Source organism: Schistocerca nitens, chromosome 7, assembly GCF_023898315.1.
Source record: "Schistocerca nitens isolate TAMUIC-IGC-003100 chromosome 7, iqSchNite1.1, whole genome shotgun sequence".
Lineage (NCBI taxonomy): Eukaryota > Metazoa > Arthropoda > Insecta > Orthoptera > Acrididae > Schistocerca > Schistocerca nitens.
Window position 1 is genome coordinate 65,819,810 of NC_064620.1, and position 19,277 is coordinate 65,839,086.

Consider the following 19,277-nt stretch of genomic DNA (forward strand, 5'->3'; position numbering starts at 1 on the left):
TGGTGTCTTTATTAACGCTTCAGGTGTTTGTCGTGTGTATGTACACCTGAAGTGATTTTTGTATGTTAAAAACAAATGACAGTAGAGCCAACATTTAATTCACTACGAGATGTACCAGGATTTTCAGTGGATTATCAAATAATAAAATTGATGCCAATTTTTTTTGGCACAACAAAAACAAATGTAGTAATAAGAACACCAATTACAGCAGCTACAAGAACAACATAACATACTACTGGATTAATGTAAAAACTGTGGGATTATGTCTTAAAAATACAGCAGAAAACTCCTCCAGCATCAACACAGGTCACTGCACTCCCACTCCTGCCAGCATTATCACCATTCGAGGATGCCAAAGAGGATTGGGAGTTACAAGTCAAATGATTGTGACAGCATCTTGCAGCTTTTAAGGTAGTGGACATATGAAGACAACAAGCCTTCTTTTTATCATTGTCTACATAAAATGTATTTTATTTGTTTTTTAAGCTGGTCCCAGCAGTAGAATGAGAAACTTTTACATTAGTAGAAATGTGTGACCCATTAGAAGTACACTGTCACAAGTAAATGAATATTGTGGCCACGAAGTTATATTTTTATCAAAAGCACAAAAGTGAGAATCAATTGTACATGTTATAGATAACAGATTTACAATGAATAGGACATCAACGTGCCTTTAGATGTCAACAATGTCAGATGATGTACATGGACACTTTTATTGATGCTATAATTGTGCAGCATGCATTAGATAAGAAGGTATGACACAAGGCTTTAAATTTAGAAGACCCATCACTAAACCAGGTATTATAGATTGCTCAAGCATTCAAGCTCATCCAGCAAGCCAACATGAAAACAGAACAGCAACCAAAAATAATGCTGGTATACAGTGCGTGTAGTGAATCAGTTATCCAATATGTCAGACAGGGCCTGAGACTGACATTGAGCACGCACCGGGCATGTGGTGTGGCCACTAGAACTGAGCAGGGACTTCATGCCTGAGCAGCAAGCATCATAAATAGTCAATAAAGTGTTCTGCACAGCCACTGCAGTCCTGCCCGCAGTGCTCTATTATGCACACACTTAAACACTGCTGTTTTTGCAATGCAATATGCCAGTATTGCATCACATCAGCCCGGTTAGCAAGTCTCTGTAACACAAAATGGCACAGTCACACTTAAGTGAGCAAAGTGTTGCAATGGAAGTAAACATATAAGAAGCTCAATGTTACACTTGATCCAATACAACTTATAAATTGGTAATGACACTTTACATCAATATGCATTTGGTATTATTTCAATTGGATGCAAGTGCAGCAGTAACATTGATCAACTTTGAAAGAAAGACTGTGGCCGAAAGCTTTATGTGTCTTAATTGTGTCTGTCTGCAACCTGACGTGTCTTCTTTACAGTAATTAGCAATCTTGTCTTTTCCTACATTGCTGATATTCTCACCTGGAGTTTCCATTGTTTGAATACTAATTAATGTTATGTTCAGAACAGAAGCACGGTCCAAGCAATTGATAAGAAGCACTCCTGTTGTGGAAATAGGCTTGATGCATTCATTTCTTTTGGGTTCATTGTGCAAGATTCAATTAATTTAGTGGAACAAGACACTTCTTTCCAAAGTTAGATTAACAGAATTAAATGTGAGTAATTAGGTCATATCAATAGTTTGTATATATATAAAAAAAAAAAATCGAGCACAGCATTGTAATTTTGTGGAAATTTTATGACTATAGTCAATCTGCCTAATAGAGCCTTGTGCCATTCCCTGGTCAGAGGAGTTGCTAGCAAAACTGACTGGTGGGAAGTACTTTTAAGCTATAAACTTTTTGGTGCAAATAAATTATTATGCCAAATATATTCCTAAAGCTCCCAATATATTGTATGTTTTAAATGTGATACACTGCAAGAGCATCACATTCATATGGTCGGAGGCATTTAAAACACATTTCACACCCCAAAGACATTACGGAAAAGCTAAGGTGTGCACCAGTCTTACCACTTCGACACACGGAAAGATGTTAGTAGCAATGGCATATGTCTCACAGTATGGGCTTGGAGAAATGGTGAGAGAAATGTAGACAATTCGGAATATCACCAGCAACTAAGACAATTGGTTATTGGTTGTGAAAGCTTCCATTGTTTGACAAAAAGCTAGTATTCAAGAAACATTCAGTGACTACAGCAATGGGCCCTTTTCTACAACAACCACATCTACATTCATGGTTGGCAAATCGCTTTTAAGTTTATGGCAGAGGGTACTTCCAATTAAACAATGTATTAGAGTTTCTTCCCATTTCATTTGCGTACGGAACACTGAAATAATGACTGCTTAGATACATCTGTGCATACAGTACTCAGTATTTGCGACTCCTTACCTCCTACAATTATGAAATCTGTTACAAGCTTACGAGTAAGCACGCAAATGCTACAACGCTGCCATGACCTTCATGGTGCACGATTTGGTGTTCGATAAAGATAAAACAATTTGTTATGACCTAGACATGATGTTGCACGAAACTGCAGGGTGAATCAAAAGTCTAGATACACCCTATAAAAGTTGAATGGTGTGAGGAATCATAATGGAATCTTGTATGGGATGTCTGTAGCTGGAGGCGTAAATAATAGGAGGTATGGCGACAGTGGTGGCCATCTTGGAATATGCCAACTTGGATTTGGGTTGCGTGTTTCAAATGGGAAGGGGTGTCATGTGGAACATTATTTTGAACAGCCTCTTTCTCAGGAGAACACATGTGAAATCTATTTTAAGACATCTTTATTATGACCTGTTAAAGTCTGAAAGTGCAAGGAGGTCCTAAATTCTGTTTATTGTAGCAGGTGATCCACAATGGCTCTTACACACGTGGAACACACTGAAATCATACTGGTGAATGGTGGACGAAGTACCAGAGTGACTGCTGCTGACTTCAATGCCCGGCATCATGAGAGAATTAACATTTCACACATGACAGCTCAAGCTATTGCACAAATTTTGTGCAAAATGTTCTGTGGTGGACAAGTGCACAGTGGGCATCCCAGAACAGCCACCAATGAGGAGACTGCAACAGCAATTGTGCCATCATTTGTGGAAACTCTATAATGCAGTAAGCACCAGTTATCAGCAATACCTGATGTCAGTCAGCGTTCAAACCTGATTGTGTCGCACACACACCAATAGCACCGCACAAGTTACAGTCGCAACACCATCTCTCGGGGGATTACCCTGATCAGCTGGTGCAGTCTGCAGAATGGGCTCTGGATCAGTGTAATAGGAATCCAAACTTTGTTCAATGACAAAGCTAATGTTTATGTGCAAGGAGATGTAAACAAACGGAATCATCATTACTGGTCAGATGCAAAACCCCCATGGTTGATCATATAATGTTACTGCTCAAAAGAAGAAATTAATGTTTTAAGCTGGTAATATTAAACTCGTTGTTATTGAACAAGTGTGCGTATGTCTCTGTTTGTGTGTCTGTGAAGGACAATATCCCGAGTGGCGTCCACGACCCCCACAGCATACCTAATTTCATACATGTAGAGAAGTTACTCTTGTGGTGAAGAAGCAACTGCTGACTCCAATGGTTGCCTGTAAAATTCTTGAAATGTCAGAGGGAAATTAGGCCTGTCCAGTGAGCTAAGTCTTTTTGTGAATAAATTCTTGGCTGCATGCTGATTGCCCCATATCCTGTTGTATTAAAGCAACTTCTATAGTATCTTCTCGAATTGGAACACTGCCATTCACATTTGGCCATTCAATGATTGTCTGCGAGTGAAATGAGTCAGTTTTAGTAGAGAAAACTTTCTCTATGCTTTTGACTGTGTTGTTGAAGCAGGTTCTACAGCAAACTTCGACCACCAAATGTTCAAAGTCCTATACAAGCTTGCAGTACATAATAGTTCATCACAGAATCTTTTGATCAAAATTAAATACACGCAATTACCTTTGAAATGCAACAGACTGTATTATGGCGGTTACTAAACTCCACATTAACATCACATATCCCTTGTGAATCTCAAAAACCACAAATTATACAATACGGTGGCTAACAATGACTGTTTCATTACACACACTTCATACACGTCCTCTCGTTATATGTCTCTTAACAAAGTCCAGTCACATTCCAATTTTCTTACTTTACATTGCTCGGCATGGAGCAACACAAAGTCAAGGAATAAATATTTTGCTTGTGCAGGCCAAATGCACCACCGTGTGGTATATGTTAACTTTAAACCAATAACAATAGGAAGGTCGTTGAACAAATCAGCTGATCAATCCACGTCTCCTACCTACTAGCATGGGCCAAGGGATATTATAATACCTGTAAAGGTGCTGCTGGTGAAACAGTGATGGTTTGGTATGGAATTTGGGACACAAAAATTGGGTCTGGTTTTTATTGGTGGGACCTTGAATGGGAAGAGGTATCTTATGTTTTGCAATGGGCACCACAAAACAGGCAAACGCAACATGCGATATACCGTATTTACTCGAATCTAAGCCGCACCTGAAAAATGAGACTCGAAATCAAGGAAAAAAAATTTTCCCGAATCTAAGCCGCACCTGAAATTTGAGACTCGAAATTCAAGGGGAGAGAAAAGTTTTAGGTCGCACCTCCAAATCGAAACAAAGTTCGTCTAATTGTAATATGAGACACAATTTAGGTCGAATGAATGACGATACAGCTGCAGTAGTTTGGTTTGAGTCGTAAGCTTAGCAGTTACGGTTTAACAGGTAGCCATTGCTACGCGTCACGCGCTCCATCCATATTTATACGGATATCCTTCCTTTTTCACGTGCTTTGTCTGGTTTGAATTGATTGCTTATTTTTCTTTGATCTGATAAGTGCCGTTCTCTTTGTTATAGGTGTTTACGTCACTCTAAGCTGAAAATGCATTACTGTAGTGTGTCATGCATTGTTTGTCGCATTCTGATAGTGCGTGTTTACGGCCTGTCGCCGCTCGTGGCGTGGCTTGCTTTTGTGTGCACTACCGCCGCTTACAAATAAAAAATAGAGAGGAATCGTTTCATTAGCGAAACAATTGTTGTTACTTACACTACTGCTTTCTTTGATAATGATCAACAAGAACCAAATAATAGACTGCGTATGATAGACGATGTTCTGAACGAAATTTTAGCGAAAATTTTTCTCCGTTTGAAAATCTTTGCAGGTGCCTCTTTAGTTCATTACATTCTGCACAGAAATTAGTCATCTTAGATTTAAAAATCTAGTCAGTTGCCGTGCTTCATTTCTGACTGTATCACTATGAGGCATAAGAATAATACGAATATAAACATGACATGATATGTATATTCTTCTGCGTTTGCTGTTGTCTCACTCTAGTTTCGTAGTTTATTAGGCAGACAGGATTTAAATGAGATAGTAGCAAACACGAAACAATACATGGCAAAATGTTTATATTCGTATTAATCTTATGGCGAAGAGAATACTACATGTGATTCACAATTCATAAAAGCTCCTATTAGCAACCATCTCTTCTCACAGGTAGGAAAAAATTCAGAACGTAGAGTTGGCCATATTGACAAACTTCCCAAACTGTCTTGCCAGTCGGATTTTCGTATTACATTGAAATGCTGCTACATTCGAAGATCAACAATACAGAATTTGTATTTACTTCGTTGGATAATGTACCAAAATGCAGTGGTCGAAACTCTGGGCGGAGGAAAAAGGCTCGTCTTCCACTTTTTTTTTTAATTTATTTACTGACGCAGAGATTTTGGTGCCAGTATTTATCTTTGTGCCTACAAAGCATGCCTGTGTGGCGCTACATATATTCGACGGCAGAAGTTAGTTGTGGCAGCACCCACCAACATTTTTCAGAACTCCCACTTGCTTTGCACTCGATTCTAAGCCGCAGGCGGTTTTTTGGATTACAAAAACCGGAAAAAAAGTGCGGCTTAGATTCGAGTAAATACGGTAACACTGTTCTCATCACCTCTGCAGGACATTCAAGATATCCTCCCTCCCCACTCCCCACATTTATGGCATGATTATGTGCTTCCAACACTGCTGAATCTGCAGGATGATTACCAAACCTTCTTCCAAAGAGGTGGTACACTATCCACTATGCTACCGAAGTCAGATAGTTTATGGATGAACAGTTTGGAGGTCACTGGATAGGTAGGAGGGGTCCTACTGTATGGCCACCTTGGACGCCTAATCTTACACCTCTTGACTCTTATCTGTGGGGACACATGAAATCAATTGAGTATGAGGTAAAAATCAACAATGTAGCCCATCTTTGCTGGTGTAGAGAGGAAGTAAGTGCCTTTATTGATGCCCAGATCCTATGATGTGTGCAGTAGGACTGGGGGGTGGGGGGGGCAACCGATGGTGGCACCGGAACCAGCCATGGTGGCAGGGGTCACAGGAGCCTCTGCTACCACCTCAGACCCTTAAGGAGAACATATCACAGCTGCTGAATCATCTATTCCAGGTCCAACCTCAGCCTCAATCAAGATATGCAAATGAAGTATGACCCAGCACTGCTACACTTTTTTAAGACTCCAGCATCATGTAGATAGCACTTTGAATGGGAAACACTGCACAATGACGCTTTGTACCGGGCACCACAAAGCGGGAAATACAACATGCGATCTCATCACTTATGCAGGACGTTTGAGATATCCTCCGTTCCCACCCCCTATATTTATGGCTTTAATGCAACAAGATATGGGGCAATCAGCATGCAGCCAAGAATTTATTCACAAAAAGACCTAGCTCACTGGACAGGCCTAATTTCTCTCTTTCCAGTAATTAGTTTAATTTCTCATAAAAACCACTCTGGTTGCAGCTGCCAGAGACTGTGGTCACTTGTGTGTGTTGCATTTGCGTGACTGTGCATGCGTGTGTGTATGTTGTCTGCTTTTGACAAATGCCTTGTTGGCCAAAAGCAAATTTTTTAACAGTCTTTTTGTTGTGCCTTTCTGCAACTCACTGTCTCCGCTATATGGTGTGTAGCAACTATCCTTTTCATTATATTGTTACATTCCATTGTGGATTTTCCTTTGTTTGATTAAGCCACTATCTACACTCCTGGAAATTGAAATAAGAACACCGTGAATTCATTGTCCCAGGAAGGGGAAACTTTATTGACACATTCCTGGGGTCAGATACATCACATGATCACACTGACAGAACCACAGGCACATAGACACAGGCAACAGAGCATGCACAATGTCGGCACTAGTACAGTGTATATCCACCTTTCGCAGCAATGCAGGCTGCTATTCTCCCATGGAGACGATCGTAGAGATGCTGGATGTAGTCCTGTGGAATGGCTTGCCATGCCATTTCCACCTGGCGCCTCAGTTGGACCAGCGTTCGTGCTGGACGTGCAGACCGCGTGAGACGACGCTTCATCTAGTCCCAAACATGCTCAATGGGGGACAGATCCGGAGATCTTGCTGGCCAGGGTAGTTGACTTACACCTTCTAGAGCACGTTGGGTGGCATGGGATACATGCGTACGTGCATTGTCCTGTTGGAACAGCAAGTTCCCTTGCCGGTCTAGGAATGGTAGAACGATGGGTTCGATGACGGTTTGGATGTACCGTGCACTATTCAGTGTCCCCTCGACGATCACCAGTGGTGTACGGCCAGTGTAGGAGTTCGCTCCCCACACCATGATGCCGGGTGTACGGCCAGTGTAGGAGTTCGCTCCCCACACCATGATGCCGGGTGTTGGCCCTGTGTGCCTCGGTCGTATGCAGTCCTGATTGTGGCGCTCACCTGCACGGCGCCAAACACGCATACGACCATCATTGGCACCAAGGCAGAAGCGACTCTCATCGCTGAAGACGACACGTCTCCATTCGTCCCTCCATTCACGCCTGTCGCGACACCACTGGAGGCGGGCTGCTCGATGTTGGGGCGTGAGCGGAAGACGGCCTAACGGTGTGCGGGACCGTAGCCCAGCTTCATGGAGACGGTTGCGAATGGTCCTCGCCGATACCCCAGGAGCAACAGTGTCCCTAATTTGCTGGGAAGTGGCGGTGCGGTCCCCTACGGCACTGCGTAGGATCCTACGGTCTTGGCGTGCATCCGTGCGTCGCTGCGGTCCGGTCCCAGGTCGACGGGCACGTGCACCTTCCGCCGACCACTGGCGACAACATCGATGTACTGTGGGGACCTCACGCCCCACGTGTTGAGCAATTCGGCGGTACGTCCACCCGGCCTCCCGCATGCCCACTATACGCCCTCGCTCAAAGTCCGTCAACTGCACATACGGTTCACGTCCACGCTGTCGCGGCATGCTACCAGTGTTAAAGACTGCGATGGAGCTCCGTATGCCACGGCAAACTGGCTGACACTGATGGCGGCGGTGCACAAATGCTGCGCAGCTAGCGCCATTCGACGGCCAACACCGCGGTTCCTGGTGTGTCCGCTGTGCCGTGCGTGTGATCATTGCTTGTACAGCCCTCTCGCAGTGTCCGGAGCAAGTATGGTGGGTCTGACACACCGGTGTCAATGTGTTCTTTTTTCCATTTCCAGGAGTGTATATTATACAGTCTGCATATATACATAACACAATAAATTATTCTTAACTAAAGGGTTGGCCCAGTTTTGATGTTAGACTTTCATTTTCTTAATTTTTCTGAATCAGATAATGCCTTTCATTATTCAAACAATCCACTAATTAAGAAATTGAACAAAATTAGAGAAATTACAAACCTGAAGATTTTACATGAAACCCAGTAATCCACAGGGTGTATCAATCAAACAGAACCTTAATTTTTAATACTTTTATAAATATCTATCATAAATTTAACAGAATTATTGTTAGGTAAATAGGTTGACACCACTACTAAAATTGTACTTCATATTATTATGAAGTAAAATGTAATTACTGAATTAAATAATTATTAACAAGCCTATATTTATATACTCCCACCAGACAATGGGTTGTGAGTTGGTGGCTAGAATTCAATTCGTTAACATGTATGTTTTCATGTCCACTCTAGCCAGAGCTGAGCTAGCACATATTTAACCTCCCAGTATCTGAATGTGTAGCCACTATTGGTACAAGTCAGTCAGTGAGCTATGTTCATTCTGATCACATCTTGCATCACAGTCCACCCTCAGCTATTACCTGCCTAACACATCCATGCAAGTTTGCATAATCACCAAGACACAATCATTTCATTAATGTATCAGTGACAACATCTGCGCCTAACTACCAACCATCTCATGCTTCAGTGTAAACCTATGTACATCAATCTGTATGGGTTCCCTTGGATAGTCAAATGGTTCAAATGGCACTGAGCACTATGGGACTTAACATCTTAGGTCATCAATCCCCTAGAACTTAGAACTACTTAAACCTAACTAACCTAAGGACATCACACAAATCCATGCCCGAGGCAGGATTCGAACCTGCGACTGTAGCAGTTACACGATTCCGGACTGAAGCGCCTAGAACCGCATGGCCACTGCGGCCGGCTTGGATAGTCAGTTAGTGATGTGTGTAAACATGAGAAAGAGAGTGACACACACGAGTGTTGGATTAGTTAGAAAACTCTCATGAGCCACTGTGTAATATCCATTACATTTAGTCACTAGCTAAAATAGCTGCTGTTATCATTCAGAGCAGTGGTGGTCAAACTGATCTGTACTGCTCACTAGTGGGCATTCCAGTTTTCGCAGTGGAGAGTAGGTGGCTGGGACTTAAAGATATCTTCACTAGGTTTTCCAACAACATTGACAAAGCACTCAGGAAGTAATTATTATTATATGCTTTAACTTTTTGCAACTGCAAAGTAAAGTTACTTCCCTACTACTAAATCACCCTTACTATGGAAATGGAGGGTAGTTCGGAAATTTTATCATTAACAGAGATACAAAAGTGGGTGTTAGGTAAAAAGTGTGACTGCTCCCAACAGAGAGAAAATGGACCGATCAGATGAGTATTATTAATCAAATTCTTGCTAACCAAATGCTGATTATATGAAAAAGTGTAGTGAGGATCGTTCATCACTCAAATGTAATTTAATCTAAACGAATGTGGAAGAACATCAAAATTAAATCAATCGCACTGTGTCTGTGTTTAAACAGTGAAACTACGAATTAAAACAATGCCACAATATGAGATCTCAATTCTTCATGTACTACCGAGGACTTACGGTCACAAAGCCAGCGTAGTAACCTTATAGGCTCAAGGATGACATTTCACTTCTGAAGAACTAGAGGCAAGAGATAAGGTTTAATTGCACATGGTACATGGAAAACATATCATCGATGTAGAAGGCTGAGAATGTGTGCAAAGCAGTGGTTGTAAAAGTTTGACACTTACAGCCCACATATAGAAAAATGAGTGAGCCCTGACCAAGCAAAACTTTCAGATATCAATAGGATCTCTGTGAAAGAGAAATCTGGAGGAATGTGTTAAAAACAGATTTGGAATTTCACAATGGGAGTCAACAGATATTGTACAGAGTGAATTACTAGTCTCTTAACTTACATGTTTACCGTTGGATGACACAAGATACATATTTTAATATATGAGAGCAGAAAACATAAGCATGTAGTAATTATAGCAGGAAATAGGGGATAGAAATGAAGATCGCGAGCTCTGACAGTACACCAGTGTTGAGCAAAAAAAGGGGAGGCTGAAAAGTGTAAGGAACGTGCAGAAGGAAAGAAAGTTGAAGAGAATATTATGGACTGGAAAGAGGAAGCTGATCAGGATCAGATGGTGTATATGATACTATAATAAGAATTTGACAGACCTAAGACCTAAGCTGAAACAAGGCAACCGGAGTAGGCGAAATTCCTCCAGATTTGTTAGGTACATTAGTGAATCAACCTTGACAAATCTATTCCATCTGGTATGCGAGACAGGATCAGACTTTATAGTGTTGCAAGTACTGCCAGTCTTTTCTGCCTGAGTAAAGTTGGGTAATTATTTCTATTTTTATATTTCAGTACTTTTACGTCGGCTATTTTTGACTCATTCACATAAAGGTGAAAGAATAGGAGCAAGAGAGTCTTTCTTACTGTGGTTGTGTGCACAATCAATCAGTGATATGATCCAGCATGCTGACATTTTTAATTTTTAAAATATATTTTATCCTTTTCTTTCAAGATACTTGGATTTTGAAACTTCCTGGCAGATTAAAATTGTGTGCCAGACGGAGACCCGAACTCGGGACCTTTGCCTTTCGCGGGCAAGTGGTCTACCAACTGAGCTACCCAAGCACGACTCATGCCCCATCCTCACAGCAGTCCCGAGTTCGAGTCTCGGCCTAGCACACAGTTTTAATCTGCCAGGAAGTTTCATATCAGCGCACACTCCCCTGTAGAGTGAAAATTTCATTCTACTTGGATTTTAGTTACAATACATTAGTGGTAAAAACAAGTCAGGGTACATATGTAGGTTGACCCAGGCTCAGACAAAACCAACTTTACAATAAATTTCCTCATTTTGGTTCAATCTGATGCTGTAATGCCAGCAGAGTAGGCTGTTCCTTACCTTAACAATATGCCCACAGCTGTCATGCAGCACTTTAGTGATGACTTGCAGCATTATTCTTTGACACTCGAACCACCACATTCCTTTATATGCATTTGTCTTCTTTTTCCATTTAGGTTCCACAAAACATGCAAATTACAAACACCGCCATGTTTGCAAAAATCAGAAAAATGACCCAAATAATCAGATCTTGTTTGGAGGACGTGTAGAACAATATATCAGCTATAAATAATTAATACTGTGGGGAAGTAGTTCACAAATAGGGCTCAGCAGTGCCCTCTTGTGTGATCTACAATGCCAGTGATACAACAAGCACAGTCTCTGAAAGTCTATAAAACTAAATGAAAAAGTGAAAGCAAAATCTTACATTGAAAGGTGACATAAATGAGTTAGTCTGAATGGGACAAAATGATCAGTATTTAAAAAACAGCTTTGTCACACTGCAAAATTCACAATGGCAGGAGCGCAAGGATGAGGAGAGAATGTGTTGAGAAGGCTAAGGAAGGTGGCGTGGAATGGAGGGGTGGGGGGAGGGGGATATTGCTAAACTTGTGAACAGGTCTGCACACAAACTATCACAAATGTTTCACATCTACCATAAAAATTTCACACAACAAGATTTCATTTATCAGTTTACTATATCAAGTATTATTTCCATAAACAAGTGTGTAACTTACACTTGAACAAGACATTCCAGAAATTCTGTCACATCACCATGGTATTCGCTACTGCAAAACAGCAGCACACAGCGTAGAGGTGTTACTTCAGTGTTCATACCCAGCAATGAGCACATTTCTTTGTTTCCAAATTCACGCTACAACAAAAATGTTTCCACGTTAGTCAAAGCATCCAGAAATTTAATACACTACGCTGCCATTCATACAACAACCCATTTTCTTCTGACTGAGCAAATAGTTATATACTAGGTTATAAGCTAGATTCAATTACTTTGACCTCCAATTTTTCATTGGTATTAGAACGTATTCTGTATAACCAGTTTACAAAATTCATTTACAAAAACAATATACCAACTCATTCACAGCATGACCTCAGAAACCAACAGCGTTCTAAAATTTATGGGTCACAGAAGTCAAGTAAGAGGAGTATTCATAGAATAAACATAAGTGTTCAACAACATTGAGCACTATGACACGAGGATATTAACAAATGAATGGATTCAGTTATCTATAAGCAATCATAAGCAGAAAGCTGGAAATAGATTTATAAACACAACAAAATTAGATCAGCTTCTCAATGCTTATTATACAAAGCCCTCGAACACCTGTGGCATTCCACAAGGGTCTCTACTGGGACCACATCTTTTTCTTATCTTTATTAATGACCTAACCTTAAATATAGAGGCTCACAAAACAGTGCTATTTGCTTATGACACAATAGTAATAATAAAAGCTTGAAAAATGATCTTCACGAAATATAATAAACTGTCACCAACTCAGTGACTGGTTCCACTTAAAACAGCTAATTATTAATAACAATAAAGCACTAGCACTAATTCTTCTGTGAGCAATATAGAAACATCCAATATCAGTCACCATTAAAAGTAACCTGTAATAAATAATAAGGAAACTAAATTCCTGGGTTGTGGATCTAGACTAACATGAAAAGAAACAAGCATGTGGCAGATGTTAATTAAAAGCTGAGCATAGGTTGTTACCCCCAAAGGATCATGAAGAGCCACATAAATAAACATGCAATTGTGATTGGATATTATGGATATTTTCATTTACATATAAAATGGCAGTCACATTCTGTGGTAACAATTATTGCACTAGACACCATGATAATATTCAGGTTATGCCTACTGTAGTGGGGCCACTCTACGTCACTATGGAAAACAAGTAACTAGCACGACGCTACTGATAACGGCATACACCACTACCTTGATGATGCTTGTCATCATGAACACTATTGGACGACACCACATCAGAATCCAACATATAAGAAGGCCCAGGGCCAGTATCAGTTATTTGTAATTTGATCAGTGAAATGTAGGCCAATTGGTCCACTAATTTGGTTAACAGTGTTTACATTTCATACTGACAGAACATTGATACTGCACAAACCGGACTTTATTGGTAAAACAGCTTGCATTGTTCCTAGGAGTGTGCTGCAGTCTTTGTTAGTTTTGTGTGTAGTTCATATTTACAAAAGTGGCAACCACTAGAGATCAGTGACACAAGAAAATCAGATTTTGAACATTATTGTAATTAGGCAAGACTGTGGATTTTGTCATGGAAGAACTGCAACAACTAGTAACACAAACTGGGTGGGGTTATCAGGAACTGACAGCAGCAATGTTGAGGCAGTGCACATGTAACAGGAACATTTTCTGTGCCACCTGTGTTTACAGATTTTTTCATCATTTAATGAACAAAGTGAAAAGTGGGACACTTACCACTGACGATAGCAGTTTGCCAAATTTCTGGCACGCAAAGACAAAAGGCGAAGTTCTGCTCAGGAAATCCTACACTGTATCTAACACAGAAACTAGAGCCACTATCACATATGGCACAGCATAAGTTGCCTAAAATATTTTCTTTATTACAAAAACCTCTTTAGATGAAGAAACATGTTATTGCAGCCACATTGAAATATTGGGAGTGATCTTATATTGAATGTATCACCCACCTACAGGGATTAAGAAGGAAGTGCAATTTTAAATGTTTTTGTGGGCGAATTAAGGACTCTAATCAGGAATGCTATAATGAGTCTTACCCCTGACTCAAAAGTGAAGAATCACACACTCAGGAAATCAGACCAGCCTCTGATGGAAGTAGCGAGAACTGCTCGAGCTTATGAAGCTACACAGACCAGAGATTATTTTTTATGATGGAAGATGATGTTGCAACGGCCAGCTCTCCAACACCAGTCATGTGGGAGGTCACGCCACCTTTGGTATGGCCCTCGCCACTTTAGCAATCTGAATGACTCCATATACAAGCACACTGGTGCCAAGGGGGCATGTCAGCAGCAGTGCCATTACTTGGCTGTAAACATTGCAAGAGGATTGTTTTAGCAGTTCCGCTGTAAATATCTCCCAAGCTGTGGAAATGAATCAGGTGGGTGATAAAACTATGGATGTGTCAATATCTCAGAACACAGCCCAGAAAATGTACATTGATATCTTCATAAGCAAACACTGCGTGAGATTACCCCTGGACTCCAGTGCTTCCGTGTCCCTGCTAGACTAACCCACTCACTTAACATTAGGGTCACTGTCTGTGCAGGCAGATGAGACAAATCTCTGGGCTGCATGTACCCTTGTTGGGGAAGTTTTCAGTTTTGCTCACACATAATCAGAAATGGAAAAGTACTGAACAGAAATGGGGAAAAAAAAATGTGTGGCATAACTTGACTAAAAGAAGGGAATGGTTGAAAGGACGCATTCTGAGAAAAGAAATCATCAATTTGGTATTGGAGTGAAGATGATGTGATGACGAGTTGGGTTGAGGGGGCGCTCGACATCACAGTCATCAGTGCCCTGACGAAAAGTCAACATGAAATCTCATGGGTGGGGACGAAGGCTGTCCCGAAATGCAGAGCAGTATATAGCATACTAAAATCTGCCGACCTTGCCCACCAGTTTACGGATGAGGCTTGATATTTCATAAAATTTCACCAATCTGTTACCACTGGTATCGGTATCTGCGAGGATGGTGGGCAGATCTCCAGTGAGACCAAGGGCTGCCCTATTATCAGTATACAGGATACACATAGCCACAATATGCTGAACTGAAAGCCACAAACTTCACAGGAAGGTGGATCCCCCCCAGAGGAAGAAGCCATGTGTGAAAGGGCTATGCCCGATGCACAGTCTGGTAAGCAAAACCTCCTTCCAGTAGCAAGGCTGACACAAAGTTCGCCAAGCTTTCGTGGTTGGTTTGAGAGACCGCAGTTTGTTGTCCGACACCTGCAACCATTGTCTCCCACTGACGCATGATGCATCTGCCAGAAAATGAGATAATGGCGTGCAACGGGATGGGACATTGAAGGACAGCACCATCCCAACATGCTTCAAAAATGGTTCAAATGGCTCTGAGCACTATGGGACTCAACTGCTGAGGTCATTAGTCCCCTAGAACTTAGAACTAGTTAAACCTAACTAACCTAAGGACATCACACACATCCATGCCCGAGGCAGGATTCGAACCTGCGACCGTAGCGGTCTCGCGGTTCCAGACTGCAGCGCCAGAACCGCGCGGCCACTTCGGCCGGCCCAACATGCTTCCTTGGCAGCTTTATCAGCCATGTCGTTACCCTGTATCCCAAAATGGCCAGGTACCCAGCAAAAGATCACCACCTTGCCACGGCGTTGGAGCCGCTGTAAGCAGTCATGGATGAGCAGAATCAGTGGGTCTACCAGACACATTTGGTGAAGCACTTGCAGTGCACTAAGAGAGTTGGAACAGACAAGAAAACTCGTATGGTGATGTCTGTGACTTGTATGGTGATGTCTGTGAACCCTCTCCAGTGCCATTAGAATTCCATATAACTCCGCATCATAAATTGTAAATTGTTCTGGGAGACGCACTTTAAAAACCCTATCAGGGAAAACCACAGAACAACCGAGAGCATTCCCCTGCTGGGATCCATCTGTATAAATAACGATAAAACTATGGTACATACTTAAAATAGACAAAAACAAAGTTGTAAAAACCATATCTAGAGTACAATTTTTTGGGTACTGCGTCAAGTTTAAAATCGCTTTAGGCCTCCGAAGACAGCAAGGCGGCAGTGCGTTCCATCCCTGGGTGTGTATTTTCATACCCAAGAGATCCAGATCCTTGAGGCAGGCTGTAGCACGTATACCAAATGCCTGGGTCACTTGAGGCCGATTCCTGAACAGTCGTTTGAAGGCGGGTTGGGTCACTGAACTAAATGCCAATGACCGGGGTGACGCTGAGATTTTCAGTGCGTCAAGCCAAAAGGATACGTCGTCGAATCCAGAGTGGTGGTTCACCAGCCTCTGCACAGACTCTGAACTGGGCTGGTCCGAAAGGCTCCAGTCGAGATCCGAATGCCCGCATGGTGGACAGCATATAACATCCGGAGGTAGGAAGGATGGGCCAATCCATAGAACATGCTGCCATAGTCTAAGTGTGATCGAACAAATGCCCTATAAAACTGTAGGAGGCAAAACCTGTCAGCTCCCCATGTTTTTCCATCAAGGCATTTCAAAATGTGCAACAACCAGAAGACTTTTGTTTGTAGGTTTCTCAGGTGTGGGAGCTGTGTTAATTTTGAGTCAAATAATAAACCCAAAACGCGCACTGTCTCTTGAAAAAGTAAAATACGGTCCCCCATTGTAACTCCGACGAGCATGATTAAAATTGACATATACTGTCTTCTCAGGTGAGAACCAAAAACCAGTTGTCTGGGCCCAGGTTTCCAGCCTCCTAATGTTCAGTTGTAGTTGCCTCATCGTCGTAAGATCAGCGGAAGGGTAGAAAATTGCAAAATCATCCACAAACAAAGAGCATTTGACAGGGCTCCTGACTGCAGTGAAGATGCCATTGATAGCGATGGCAAACAATGTGACACTGAGGACACTGCCCTGGGGTACACCATTCTCCTGAACATAGCAATCAGACATGGCATCGCCAATGCGATAACGAAAAGGCCTGTCCTCGAGAAAGGATTGGATCAGAAGCGGCAGGCATCCACGTAGTTCTCATCCGTGAAGTTTGCGAAGGATGCTGTACCTTCAAGTAGTGTCATATGCTTTTTCTGAGGTCAAAAAACACACAAACTGAATGCTTTCGGTGTAAGAAGGACTCCTGTATCGCCGTCTCCAGCAGAATTAAGTTGTCAAGAGTGGAACGGTAGCGTCTGAAACCACACTGGGAGCGGCTCAGGTAACCTCGGGACTCGAGCAGCCAGACGAGGCGGCGGTTGACCATGCGTTCAAGAGTCTTACCCATACAACTAGTAAGGGCGACACTCCAATAACCATTAGGGGCACCACGGTCCTTACCTCGTTTCCAGAATGGAATTAAGATTGCCTCCTTCCAAGTCGTGGGGTACTGTCCGTCAAACCAAATCTGACTGAAACAAGAGAGGAGCTAACCTTTCGCTTCAGGGCACAGATGACGAAGCATGGTATAATGGATCTCATCTGGTCCTGGAGTAGTGTCGCTGGCTGCAGATAAAGCTGATTCCAGTTCCCACAAGGAGAATGGAAGGTTGTAGACTTCTTCATTACCTGAGAAAAAATTGAACTTCCTCATCTCTGCAGTCCGACGGAATACCTGAACAGCAGGAGCTCGTCTGGATGACTTAGTAACAGTACAAGTGTTCAGCAAAAACTTGAGCCATCTCTTCTGGCGTGTCCACCAAGACCCCATTATTTGACAAGGCCGTAAGGGGATGTGGACTACCCTTGCCTGAAATCCGTCTTATTGATTCCCAAACGTGCACAGGGGAAGTGGACCGATTAATGGAAGTCGTGAATTCCCTCCAGGAAGTCCTGTTCCGTTCTTTGATAAGTCGCCTATCATGTGCTCTTGCAGACCTGAAGACATGAAGATTGTCTGAAATTGGACACCGTTGGAAGTTCTGAAGAGCTGTCCATCTGGCCCTGATTGCCAATCAACAGTTGTCATTCCACCAAGTTACAGGCCTCCATCTGAGATGGTTACTAGACCTGGGGATGGACTCTGTGGCAGGCCTTTGGATCTCATGAGTGATATGGGCCACCGCCACTTGTGCACAATCCTTTTGTTCAAAAGTAGCCCGTCGACTGCACTATAGCCAATTTGGCCTTTGTATCATCCACCTGCGTGGTCTTCTGCTGGTCACTGTCCTAGGCGGCAGACGAATCCACACTGGGAAGTGGTCACTTGAATGTAAACCTGGAGCCACTTCCCACTGAACTGAATCTGCAATAGCTGAGGAACAAAAGCAAAGATCAATAGCTGAAAAAGACTGTGTAGCTGTGGACAAGTGAGTCAGCTGACCCGCGTTCAGAAGGCAGATATCCTCAGAATGGATGAGTTGCTCGATCAGCCGACCCTTAGAGCAAGTAGTAGCCAAGCCCCACAGCACATTGTGGGCATTGAAGTCCCCCACAAGAAGGAATTGGTGTGGGAGTGCCTGGAAGAGGTCTGCCAGTGCGTCTGCATTCAAAGCGTCATGGGGGGGGGGGGGGGGGGGGGCAGGTACAAAGAACGCACTGTGATAGTAAACGGTGAGAGAACTTTCAGAGCAATTGCCTGGATGGACGTGGTAAGGGGGACAGGAGAGGAGTGGTATCTGTCATCAAGAAAAATAGCCACTGCACCTTTAGCCCTGCCTACAGTAGTATCGTCTTTCCTGTATACATGGTAGCCCCGTAATGTAGGTGTAGGTGTGTCTGTGGCTTTAAAATGTGTTTCTTGTAAGCAGATGCAGAAAGGTTTATCCTGGACCAGCAGCTGCAATTCTTCCAAATGTGAGCGATATCCATTCAAATTCCACTGCAACACAGAAGTCCCTATGGGAGCCAGTGGTTAGCAATGGTGGTTCTTTCCTTTCTTCCTCAGAGGTGGTGATTTACCGGGGAGGTCAGGGGGAGCCGTAGCCAGTTCCGAATTCTCTAGTTCCTCTGATTGGAAGTCCATATCTTCAAGAGCATAGTCGCCATCAGAAAGGGAGAGTGCTCGTCAATCCGAAGGCTTACCTACCGCTTTCTTGGACTTAGAACTACTTTTAGGAGGACGTTTTTCTTTACTGATAGGAGGAGGAGGCTGCCTAGGTTACTGGGATGGCTTAGGTGGCTTCTGAATTTGGG

The 19,277-nt window shown here is 42.6% G+C and overlaps 1 protein-coding gene across 3 annotated transcripts in view; it reads right to left on the reverse strand.

Moving 5' to 3' along the window:
- LOC126194894 (F-box only protein 22-like) overlaps positions 1 to 19,277 on the reverse strand; it is a 213,153-nt gene that overhangs the window by 72,070 nt on the left and 121,806 nt on the right. For all 3 annotated transcript variants that reach the window (XM_049933246.1, XM_049933247.1, XM_049933245.1), the window contains exon 7: positions 12,166 to 12,302. In XM_049933246.1, coding sequence (XP_049789203.1) covers positions 12,166 to 12,302 — 137 coding nt within the window. The remainder of the gene's footprint in view (positions 1 to 12,165; positions 12,303 to 19,277) is intronic.